Genomic DNA, 12,898 nt, shown 5'->3' with positions numbered 1-12,898 from the left:
ATTATTATATTATAATAATGAATTATAAGCTTTAAGTTATTAAAGTTTTTATCAAGAAATACAAGCTAAAATTTACTAACAAAAGATACAAGCGACATTCACGGCAATCAGCCTGTCTCGGCAAACGTAGTGTTATAGGTGGAGTAGGCTGTTTTGTGGTAGTGGTGTAGGCTGCTGATAGAAACTGAATGTGGATGCGTCGAGCAGAGAACAGGGCGCAATAGCGCTCATTGGGAGACGCCTATGTCCGGCAATGTGACCTTGTATAGGCTACTCGTAATGATGAAAAGTCAATTTACATTCTATTTATTGAGAGTTGATAAGTATTATGATAACGTCTCGGAATAGCGACTGTTGCTTAACTATCGCAAACTGTATGACGGGCGTCGGTTATATATATTACCGCACGAACTGGGTTTCGTGGTACCAAGCATTCAGTCATTGTCAAGCTCATGGCCCGTTAACGCGGACGCGGCGGCCATTATTTAATGCCATTTCTTTCTGGAATGAACTTCGAGTGGTTCGTTTGATGATTGTTTTTCTAAAGATAATGAGTGGGGCCGTAGGTATTAGTAAGTACCTAATCAGTAATCAGATAAGAACCCCTGTTTTTAGGGTTCCGGAGCCAAAATGGCAAAAACGAAACCCCATTCGCCATGTCTGTCTGTCTGTCTGTCGGTCCGCCCATCCGCGGCTTGCTCAGGGACTATCAATGCTAGAAAGCTGTAATTTTGCACGGATATATATGTAAACTATGCCGACAAAATGGTACAATAAAAAATTCTAAAAAAATATTTTTTTTGGGTACCTCCCATAGACCATAAGCCGGTGAAATTACTGGCACTCGAGGTATCCCATCTTAGGCCTCTAGGTTGGCAACGCATCTGCAATCCCCCTGGTGTTGCAGGTGTCTATGGGCGGTGGTGATCTCTTACCATCAGGAGACCCACTTGCTCGTTCGCCATCCAGTCGGATAAAAAAAATTTGTGCGTACGTTGTCTAACCCTAATAAGTTCACCGTCACAAAATATCCAAAACTTCATATCTGAGGGGCTACTACGACACTCGCAAATCGAAGCGTATTAAATGACATAAGCGTCAACGGGACGACAACATACGAAGTTCTAGTTGTATGGGCTGTATAGGGCCTGTGCTAGTCTTATAGGTACGATTACACTTCGGGAAATCAGCTGCCTGGCCACTGCTGTAAATGGTTCGGCTAAATGGACCATTAACAAAATGGCAATGCCTATTAAAGATAGGCGGTGACGCTGTTCAGATTTCAGCGGTCTAATTAGAGCTGGGTTTAATGAATTTTATTACATTTTGCAAGAATTTTGCACTACGCACGACGTCGTTTATGCCAGGAATTATTTAACTGGGCACACCATTTACTATGCTATGGAAATGATCGAAGCAACTGAATCTCGACCTAGGTACAGTAAGCAGCAAAAGTGGATCAGCGGTTACGGTGCTCTGCAAAATCTTTACACATGATTCTACTGCCTACCTATCTAAAAACAGTGTTTAGATCATTTTGAACACTACAACCGACCGTTCATCTACTTCTGCTGCTGACTGTACTGACTGTACATACCTACCTACTATGCAGCCTATGCTATGTAGCTACCTACGATGTGCAGGTTTCCTCGCGATGTTAGCCTTCACCGTAAAGCTCGTGGCAAAAAAATGTCGAAAAACTCGGAGGTGCGAATTTGGATTTGAACCCACGATCCTCTGCTTGAGAAGCCATAGCTCAAACCACTATACCACGCGCCATATAAATCTGCCTAAACGTTCATTCCTTAATATTCAGTTTTGACGCATTTTTGAGATACATTTTTTATGCGACGTCTTTACGTTACTTCCGGATTGTGTTCGAATCGCTTAACGGTATACCTAGTGCCTATTCAATTATTGAAAGAAAAAGAAAAGAAAGAAAATACATTTATTCACAACACAAGACACAACAGATTGTACAGAGCGATGGCAAGGGCCCTGACGGAATGTCGTTGATACCCTGGAAGACTGGCCGTGCGCTGGTGTGGGACGCTACCTGTACAGACACCCTGGCCTTCCTACCTACCAGCAACTACCAAAAGGCCTCAAGGTCACAAAATATAGCTGTCTCGGCGCCCAATATCATTTCTTTGCTTTCGGCGTCGAGACTCTAGGTCCTTGGGGTAAGGGTGCGCTGGAGCTACACAGGGAGCTCAGCAATAGGTTAAGGGAGGCAACAGGCAACCCTCGCGCCGGCAGCTTTCTCGCGCAAAGAATTGCAATCGCAGTTCAACGCGGGAATGCTGCCTGCGCGATGGGCACCATGCCAAGAGGCCTCTCTTATTTAATTAAGGTTTAGTTTTAGTCCTATGGATATATTGTATTTTCTTAATATTTCTTATTAAATATTTCCATCAGTACGTTCAAGCCTGTTGTAGCATATGAAAAACTCATAAAGACGACATGTGTCAATTGCTTTTTTTGTGGACACTTCGACCAACTTTGTCATATGCAAATTCAAATTAACCCACTACGCCAACCCAAAAACGCATGAGTGATAATGTTTATCCAATTAACTGGCTATTGTGATGAGGCACGGAGTTGGCGATTTGATTACACCCTCGCAGATCGGGGTGTAACAAGTGGCGGGGCTCCCGCCTCCATTCAACGCATGTCGCATCCATTCACCGGACTGTCTCACTCCGAAACCGGTCGCCGCCTCGCGCGCGCGTCCCGTACACCCCTAGCTCCGTAGTTACGATCGCGCGAGATTCAAACGACAAATGAAGTTTCAAGTGTTTTGTGAATTATAACGCTCGATTTGCGTGAAAATGGGCGAGCAAGCGTTAAACATGCCGGATGAGAGCATAGAACAGCACATCGTTACGTTGTTTGAGAAGTTAGAGTGTTTGCGTAAGGATGGAAACGATGGACTTGCTGGTAGGGTGCCGGCGCGGTTGGAATTGCGGACTCTATCGTTGTGGAAGGCTGTGGTAGCGGAGTGTGCGGCGTCGTTCTTGTACGTGTTTATAGTGTGCGGGGCGGCTGGCGGCGCCGGCGTCGGGGCCTCTGCCTCCGCCGTGCTGCTGTCCACGGCACTGGCCTCTGGATGTGCCATTGCCACGCTGACCTTGTGCTTCGCTAATATTTCCGGTAAGATTTCAAAAAAACCCTTGAAGCTGTTGAATTGCCTTCAGATCAATTCCCTAGTTCCAACGAAACTCTCAGCTCTAACTTGATTAGTTTCCAAATTCTACAAACTTTTCATACCTTCATAGCTATTCCAACCACGTTTTGTCAATATTGACGGAGGTCTAATTACTGCTTTTGTGTTTTTTTTAAACGGATATGAATGACCATATTTATTGAACTAATTTCCGATTTCAAATGCAATAGGTATATCGATCTCTTTATAGCAAACCATCGAATCCACTGCTTTACCTGAATATATCGTACCTTTTCGTAATAATGGGTACAAAAAAAGAACACCACGTGTATTCATTGTAAAGGTCGCAGGTGTCTGAGTGCATTTCGTATTGTATTTGCTTATTCAATATTGTCATTGTGTAAGTTAAGGAAACTTTATAGCGACCTTTTTCTCTTATACCTACTTACTTAATTTTATATCTTCTTTCTTATATACTTAATTTTATACATATCATCACATCATTGGATGTCATTGATAACGTTTTATCAAGGAGACGATTTCTTTTTTACAAGCTTTGACTTGCCTTGTTTGTTGGGTCAAATCTTGTAAGTACATTTTGACCCACTTCCAGTGGTCCGCTTGACTTGAAATTTGGCACACATAAATTATATTATGTAAGTGGGATGAGAATCAAGTATAGTCAACTAGAAGGTCCATACGCAAAAAAAAACTTAAAAAATTTTAAAACAGAAACTTTTCACCATGTGAAATAGAGGTCAACCACCGGTCAGTTTCATGTAAAAAAGAACTATCTTAGTCAAAATACCACGCACAGGACTTATCACACTAACACATACGAGTACTATTTACCTCGTCGTTTCGGCAACATTACAGTGGCCGTGGTCTCGTGGACGTGGTTGGTACTGTTTGTGATCAAGTGCGGGTAGTTCGAAGGACTCGCGCTGCTAGGCAGACTTGACACCCCACACTTCAGTCTACTCGTGACCACGGCCACTGTAATGTTGCCAAAACGTCGAGGTAATTATTACTCGTGCGTTTTAGCGTGATAAGTCCTGTGCGTGGTATTTCGACTATGAGTGAAAATTACGAAAGAACTATCTTATATGCAAGCAGCAATTCCCCACAAAGGCGATGATCAAACAATCGTAAATTCTTAGAAAAAGCAAGCGAAACTGCATAATAAAGTTTAGAGCGTACGACTGTCACAGGCTCATTATAACTTTGGTCCACGGTATTATAAAAATAGACCCGTTTGTCTGGTCGCCTCGCCTTGCACAAATTGTGAGAAAGGCACGCAAAAAAGACCAACCACGTGTATCTACCTGCTTTTTTTTAACGCAAGGTGCGCATTCGGCCAAGTGGTTTGTGATCTAGGGTTGTCTAGAGGCCAATTAAGTACCGTCATTTTGTTTACGTGGACGATATTCTATGTTTATTATTAGTTTGAATAAGAACCTTACACCAAAAACGGAGGGTTAGTTTTTGATCGCCTTAAAACCATTTGATCGACGGATGAGTTACCGCTCAACTCGTAACGTGCAGATGTTCACAATTATCCGGAATTTTAGGGTTCCGACTTTCGAAAGGGAAAACGGGATTCAAGGCTTGTCATCATTTAGTTTGCACTTTGCTAGTTCTATATTTTATAGAAATACGCATCCTTTCAGAACGCAGGATCGAATGCATCTTTTGACCACTATATTTCCTACTAAGCACATGTTAACTTTTTGAAGGCAGTTGTCAAACTATAGTACATTGTACATTAAGGGGCGTAAGAAGAGGATTACTAACGAGAGTCTGTTAGAAGCCCGACGCCCGTTATAGCTAAGTTTTAGAGATGTAAATAAAAGGTTGGCTGACTTGAAACCTCTTTAGTCTGAAATGACGCACCTCTACTAACTTTTTAAAACTAAAGTCATAACTCCCTTGGGGAGGAAAACTATACGTAAATCCATAGTTCCCGCGGGAGCAATTGAGGCCATTGTCCTTTAGTATACAAGCATGGAATATTTCATTGACGAGCAAGTGTGATGAAAATTATTTATCCTACCTATCCTTTAAAGTAAGCTAAGCCAATAGGATTTTAGATAAAAAAAATGTATTAGCAGATGAAGTCGCACCTTTAAAATTAAACTGAAACAATATTCACATTTCCAAAATAAACTTTAAATAAAACACAATGTGGTTGAATTTTAAAACGAAAACAAAAACGTATTATTTCAGTTTAATTTTAAAGGTGCGAATTATTATTTAAAAAATGAAGATTATTTATTGATTGCCAAATAAAAACATTTATTTTAGACATCGTTATGGGGTCCCTAGAAGTGTAGTGAAATGTGTGTAACAGGTACCTATATATCAACAATATACATTTGTTGTTCAAATTAGATCCCACTTTGTTGTCCTGACATGATGACCTTAAATCTGAGACAAAGTTCAAAGTCCATTAAAACTTTAACTGAGTGTTATGCTAAGGTTTTACCTAACTGAATTTGACATGGGAACCTATCAAAAGATTATCTAGATGAAACTTGTCCCCTGTCTAAGTTTATGTCACGACCTTATTCTCAGAAGCGGCCAAAGGAATCAAGTTATACTAATAATAACATAATGGAAACTTGAGGCCCACGAGTATCTTATCTGAAACATAATTGTTAGAGAGTGTACTCGTATGTTCTTGGTAAACGTGAATTAACTTAGGAGTAAGTAGAATTTCTTATAATTACTATTTTTATGTTAATTCCATGGTTCAATACGATCTATCGATTTTTTTCAAACAAACAAACAGTACTTTCCAAGTGTCCATAATAGTTTGTATGTAGGTACAGCTATCCTAGTTAGCTAGTTTTTGCAGGTGGTAGGACCTTGTGCAAGGTCCGCCCGGATTGCTACCACCATCTTGCTCGCTAATCCTGCCGTGAAGCAGCAGTGCTTGCACTGTTGTGTTTCGGCGTGGCGAGTAAGACAGCCGGTGAAATTACTGGCACTTGAGGAATCCCATCTTAGGCCTCTAGGTTGGCAACGCATCTGCAATACCCTGGTGTTGCAGATGTTTATGGCGGTGGTGATCTCTTACCATCAGGAGACCCACTTGCTCGTTTGCCATCCAGTCGAATAAAAAAAAAAAACAATACTTAAATACGATTTATAACAAGGAATATTTTACCGTTACTTATATGAAATCAAACTAAATATATTACTGTAAAAAAAAGTTTTTACCACTGGCTTGGCGTCATGATAACTCTATTCCTACCGAGTTGCCTAAATTTTTTACATACCTACCTTGTGTTTGTGATGATGATGCCATTTAGGGTAAAGCTTGTGTTTGTGTACACTAACTCCCTGGTTCAAACCTCGCACGGCTCGCACCTCTGAGTTATTCGAAATTAAATACATACATATATACATAAAATCACGCCTCTTTCCCAACGGGGTAGGCAGAGACTACATCCTTCCACTTGCTACAATTCTGGCATACAAGTCTCGCTTCCTCTACAATTACATAAAATGCTTAATTACATACATTAATTTGAAATTTACCAAGAGCTTACGGTAAGGAACAAGCCTGAGAAGCAATTCAATGGCGAGTGTGAAGTTCCCAATCCACACTTGGCCCGCGTGAGACCTATGGCCCAATCCCTCTCATTCTGAGAGGAGGCCTGGGCCCAGCAATGGGACGTATATAGGCTGGGATGACATGACACTAACTCCGAAGAGTTGTATTAGAAGACGCGCTTGACTCACGCTTACTTAGCTTACTTAGTTTCCTCACTATCGGGGTTGTCTGACGAAAATGTCATTCCATGCCTCTAATGGATCAAAAAAAAACTAAATTAAAAATAAATTATTCTAAAAGAGTTTATTGTTTATTTGTATACTGTGTGCCTATCCTGCACTGTTCATGTTGGCAAATAAATAAATCTTCTTTCTTCCTTTTTTTCATACTAGTTGGTAACATAATTAATGCAACTTAAACGACCTTCTGGGCTCTACATTTCCAAAATGTACTTATTAATAACATTACATGTGTTTAACAAATATAAATAAATATTTGATGAACCAAATCAGGAACAGTTTATTTGAGACAGAAATTTTTCGACGGAACCTCCGGCCCGGCAGCTAAGTCCCGCTTCGCCGGTTTTTTGCCGGCGCGGCGGAACGACGGCTGGCGAAAGTATGTGTTTTTTCATCATCCCCGAATAACCTAAACGCGTTGAAACTTCTATGCTTCGAGGATCACGCTCGGGACTCAAGTTCGTAATTTTAATGCGATATATAACAAACTTCGGAGTTGTCTGTAACGAATTAACATTCCGCTCAGAGCTGAGCAAAATTTGTGTAATCTCAAATTAGGATTACGATGAGTTCCGGTCGCAAATTTAAATGAATCCCGCTTTCGTTTGTTTAATATTAAGCAGGTAGGTATTACGTACATTGTCCGGAATTATGGCGAAAACAAATTTTTGTTAAGCTTGTTGGCGCAGTGATTTATAATTCTATAATTTTATTCCGACTCTATTAAGATACAAAAGAGCACGTTTTGTGGCTTTGTTGCTCGTTTTGTGAGGCAACGAGTTGCCTTTTTAGGTGATTGGTAACGTGGTTGTTTTTGCATTATAAATTTTAATAACACGAATACCTTAAATATATAGAAAATCATAACCTAACCTACAAACATATTTTGTGCCTAGTCTTAGAGGCATTTCGAGTAATGTATTGTATAGGTATCACTCCTATCACTAGTGTTAAATTACTCATATTCTTAATAAAAGTCCAATTATTCGAGCACAGTCAAGGGCAAAGATATTGACACGGCCAAAGTTGCAAAAATTTTTATACACGACTTTATGCACATAACATTAAGGCCGTGTATAAATATTTTTGCAACTTTGGCCGTGTCGACATCTTTGCCCTTGACCGTACATATAATCATAAAAGTTGTCATATTAGGGATTATGTATTGTAAAATGAGCCATAAAGCCACTCGAACATAAAGCATAAAGCGAAGCATAAAGAAACTCGACAAACTCAATTAACTTTGAGAGGTTGTAGAGTTTTCTCTAACGGAGAGACGATGAATATATTTTTCCTTTTTCAAATTAGCCAAGTTTTCTAACAAGTTATACTTCAACTTTAATTGAATTACATCCTACTCTTTCCCTTAAAGTGTGCTATAACCAAATAAAAACTAATTCCTTTAAAAGCCAGTAAGACCAATATTTATACATGCCCTAATTGAAAAGGACAGACGGGAGTAGGAAAAAAGAAAGTCATTTAATTTAATTAAATCAGTAGCAGGTTAATGTTTTCCATATTTTACCATCCTAGCTGTTCAATACAGTAATCCTCATCCTTATTAATGAACGAAAATGAGACTCAACGAACTAAATATATCAAACATCGCAACACCCCTCAAGTTTGTTTTCCGCGTTTCCCCTCAAACCATAAAATAACTCTTTACATAAATGTGAGTTATTATATCAGGATAGGGCAAACACGTGTTGCGCCCTTACCCTTTAGTCCCCTTTTAAGTTTATAATGGCGATCACTTGATGCGCGGACAATGACATTTTAAATTATATCATATTACAATGACACGGAGATGCGCCCACAATATCGCGCTAATTCTCGCTCGGGACTGGATAATGTTAGCGACTTAGCCGTGATGAATTTATAGAAAGCCCGACGCCCTAATTTTGGCTAATGGGAGTGGACATCCCTATTTTAAGGCCGGGTTCAACTTGAATCGATGCATAATATGGCTCGACGCGCGACTATTAAAATTACGGATTCTCGTTTCATTAGCGAGTGAAATAAAATCTCGCACAAATTTATTTGAATCCCGACGCTTTCAGCTGATAGCGTCGCGTCGGTCTAGTGCTTTGTGATGCATTTTAATCAAGCCCTTTCAATGAGTTTTAGTGCCTTACTTTTTATCCATTAATTTGAAAAGGTATTTTCGAACGTCAGCGCAGGAAGTTGTGGCGGGACCTGCCCACTATTTAAGCTGCTTGTTTTCTTTGTGAGCATTCTCATTTGTCATGGCTCTTCCTTTCGTGATATCAAAAGGTTATTCAAGCCGGTGGAAAAGCTTAAGGATAAACAAGTAAGGGTTTACTTCTGTTTTTGTAAAATACTTAAATTGTGGATAGAAATGCTTCGCGGCTTCACACGCGTAAACCATTACATTCGGTTTTTGAATTGAAACTCCAGGATTTCATTAAATTTCCAAGGGAATTCCCAAAAATAACATCGTGGATTAACATTTGCAAAGTAAGACACCGGCGTTAAATTAAGTATCTAATCCTAGCAGTTGAAATTTCGAGATTTTATGTCCCTTATTTTTTGTAGCGATCCCGCAGGAATGTCGGGATAAAAAAGTATAGCTTAGGTACGTATCGTGTTATGTTATTTTATACGTCCAGCTATCTTCATATTAAATTTCGTCCTGTCCTACATATAAAAAAGTAACAAACATACACATACACATACTCGCAAACTTTCATTAATAATATTTGTAGAAAAAATGGATAGAAAAGCCAACGTCTTCTATTTTCAATTTCATGTGTTAAGTTGAATGTGTCGAACTATTCCGGGCACGGTGGTCTTATTACGCGAATACTAAAATCGTCCGTTGTCCCATTTGTGATTCAGATCGCACCCTCGCTATTATAGTTACCTTTTACCTGAGTACCTACATTATAAAAACGCCGACGACACAAAATGTTCCAAACAGAGTACTACACCTAAATGTATTCGATGGAAAGGTTTTGTCGCTTCTATAAGGTTTAATCGATACACCTGTTAGGATTTGAAAGAAACAATTTTCACAGTTACTACCTACAGCATATTACCTTATTTTTTTGATTCCATAGTCCTACACAGTACACTACAAGGAACCTTTATAGTTTAACCATACCCGTCCGTCTGCGGCTTAGCATGAAGACTGCTGGTGTTAGAAAGCTGTAATTTTACATGAGTTATGTTAACCCCGCAGAAAAAGTGGTTTAAATAAAATTTATGTTCATCAAACCCAAAGTGTGCAATATTGTTGGATGGGTTTTTCAAAACATCATAACCTAGCTAACAATGAGGGCTATCGTTTTTTGTCTCGCTAGATGGCGCACTGTTGCGTGAGGTTTTTAAGTATGGCTTTCAAAGTCTGTTATTACGGGCGTGAAAACAAAGTTTAGATTAAAATCATATTTAATACACCTTAAAACCGTACCATAAAAATATCGAGCATGCCACAATGTTGCAAAGTCCCCGTTTTGTTCAGAAAAAAGGGAGGACAAAGGTTTCCGAAAGACAAAACTGTCTCAAAACACAGACATTCATTGCCCCGGAACGCATATTTGCCATAATTAATTTCAGATATTGCAAAATATTCACAAAATAATTCTAATTATAAATAAACCCGCGTAGCTCACCCAAAAACTATGAGATTTGACATTTTGGAGACCTCACGCTACACTAGCGCCGCTAGCGGCGAATTCATTCGCGATAGCCCTCATTGGCTGGAAATCGTTAATAATTCGTAAATGTAGACGATTTCAAAAATAAAACTATCTCGGGTAGAGGCTTTATTAAGTTCTCATTAACTTAAAAAGGTTTAGTTTAACAATCGTCGATTAAAACTTGGCACATTAATTGTCACATCTTAGTACGGAACCCTACACTGCACTTGGCCCTACACGCACTTTACCGATTTTTTAATTTAAAAATGCTCCCTACGTAAGACCCGTGAATCTTATCTTATTACGAAAACGTTCAATCACAGCGACGGTTTTACAATAAAATGCCTTTAACAGATTGAGTTGGAGATGGATTGCATAAAATATACGTGGAGTATTATAGCCGGGCCGTCTACTCCGTGATTGAAAAAAGTCTTTTTGCTAGGTTATGCTTACTGGCTTTTAGTGGCAACGATAGCCAGTTTTTGATCTCAGATCCGAACTACGAAATTCAAAAATCGAAGTTCGTATTGTACCGTCCCTCTCACTCTCGTGTTAAATAGTATAAGCGTCAGCGGGACGGCAAGATACGAAGTTTGAATTTTGCACTTCGTAGTACAGCAGGGCTACTACGAAACTCGAAGTTCGTATCGTACCGTCGTATCCTTTTTCTAGATGTGCACTCAGTCTCAGTGCTGTGTCGCTTTTGCATGAAAAAAAAGCGGTATGGTAATGAGCTATCGTTTTTTGTCTCACTAGATGGCGCACTGTTGTGTGAGGTTTTTAAGTGTGGCCTTCAAAGTCTGTTATTACGGGCGTAAAAACAAAGTTTAGACTAAAATCATATTTAATACACCTTAAAACCGTATCATAAAAATATCGAGCAACCACAGTGTTGCGTAGTCTCGTTTTGTTCGGAAAAAAAGGGAGGACAAAAGTTTCCGAAAGACAAAACTGTCTCAAAACACAGACATTCATTGCCCCGGAACGCATATTTGCCATAATTAATTTCAGATATTGCAAAATATTCACAAAATTATTCTAATTATAAATAAACCGGCATAGCTCACTCAAAAACTATGAGATTTGACATTTCGGAGACCTCACGCTACACTAGCGCCTCTAGCGGCGAATTCATACGCGATAGCCCTCATTAGACAGGTGCACAATAAAATGAGTGTGTGTGTCCACAGGCGCGCACATCAACCCGGCGGTGTCGGCGGCGCTGTGCGTGCGCCGGCGCGTGTCGCCGCTGCGCGCGCTGCTCTACATCGCGGCGCAGTGCGGCGGCGCCATCGCCGGCGCGGCCGCTGTCTTTGGGTAAGTCTCTCACTAAAGTTATAAACTACCCGCCTTGACCACGTTTTTTAGCACATGATCAATTGTAATTATAGGAAATTACCGAATTCCCAAAAAAAAACAATAATCACAATCACATACCTATATAGCTTTCCGTTTGTAAAAGTTTATCGCCTAAGTCGCCTAATCGCCCTCTTTTCTAAAGCTATAAAAAAGTTTGCCAATCCTTCATTTTCGAAAGTACAGTCGGTGCCCTAACATAAGTATCCATTTTTCTATACAAATCGTATGAAAAAGTGGACACATAAGTTAGGGAACCCACCTTACCTACCTATACATCGTGTAATTTCGTTAAAATCACAAACTTTAAGAGTAATTTGTAAAGTAATATTCATATATACTTTATTAATAAATTACGGCTTTTTTTTCCCAGTAAAATAAATTATCACGAAACATCACCAGTTGCTGCCGCGACAACTATCACAGATCCACTTCTGTCGTGTTAAATTATATAACCTAGGTAATGCAAAACTCGAAAAAATAACAAAAATTAAAATGTATTGCAATATCGCTTTGCAGCACTAAAACCGACTACGCCTGGTTTTTATTTACGTTTGTATAAGAAATATACCACAGAGTACTTTTATGTATAGGACTAAATATACGCTACTTACGACGCGTCTGCGTTCTAGTGTGAGAAAACTGAATTGCATACTAGGGTGACCTTTTTATAATCAATTTAGCTATGATTTCATTGGCTTTCATTAAATGTATGGGATATCAACATGACATTATTAACACAAAGGTTCAACCCTGGCACGTGTTTCATTTTCCTAGACTGTACGCAAAAGAAACTTCTCCATGCGTTAAGAAACCTATAAGAATAAGAGGAACAACCTGCAAAAGTACAAAAACGTACTCTCAGGCACTCTAAGGATTAATATTCTCCATTAGCACGTGCGCTCCAATTCCTCTG

At 39.5% G+C, this 12,898-nt stretch overlaps 1 protein-coding gene across 1 annotated transcript in view; it reads left to right on the top strand.

The window, feature by feature from the left end:
• The first annotated feature begins 2,706 nt into the window (after window positions 1-2,706).
• The window catches only part of bib (MIP channel family protein big brain), a 142,089-nt gene continuing 131,897 nt past the window's right edge, over window positions 2,707-12,898 (top strand). The window contains exons 1-2 of the mRNA XM_074102057.1: window positions 2,707-3,153; window positions 11,817-11,943. Of these exons, the coding sequence (XP_073958158.1) occupies window positions 2,832-3,153; window positions 11,817-11,943 (449 nt within the window). The 5' untranslated portion in view covers window positions 2,707-2,831. The remainder of the gene's footprint in view (window positions 3,154-11,816; window positions 11,944-12,898) is intronic.

Source organism: Choristoneura fumiferana, chromosome 18 (assembly GCF_025370935.1).
Source record: "Choristoneura fumiferana chromosome 18, NRCan_CFum_1, whole genome shotgun sequence".
NCBI classification, from domain to species: Eukaryota; Metazoa; Arthropoda; class Insecta; order Lepidoptera; family Tortricidae; genus Choristoneura; species Choristoneura fumiferana.
Note: the sequence above shows the minus strand (reverse complement) of the source record. Positions and strands in the feature narration are given on the sequence as shown.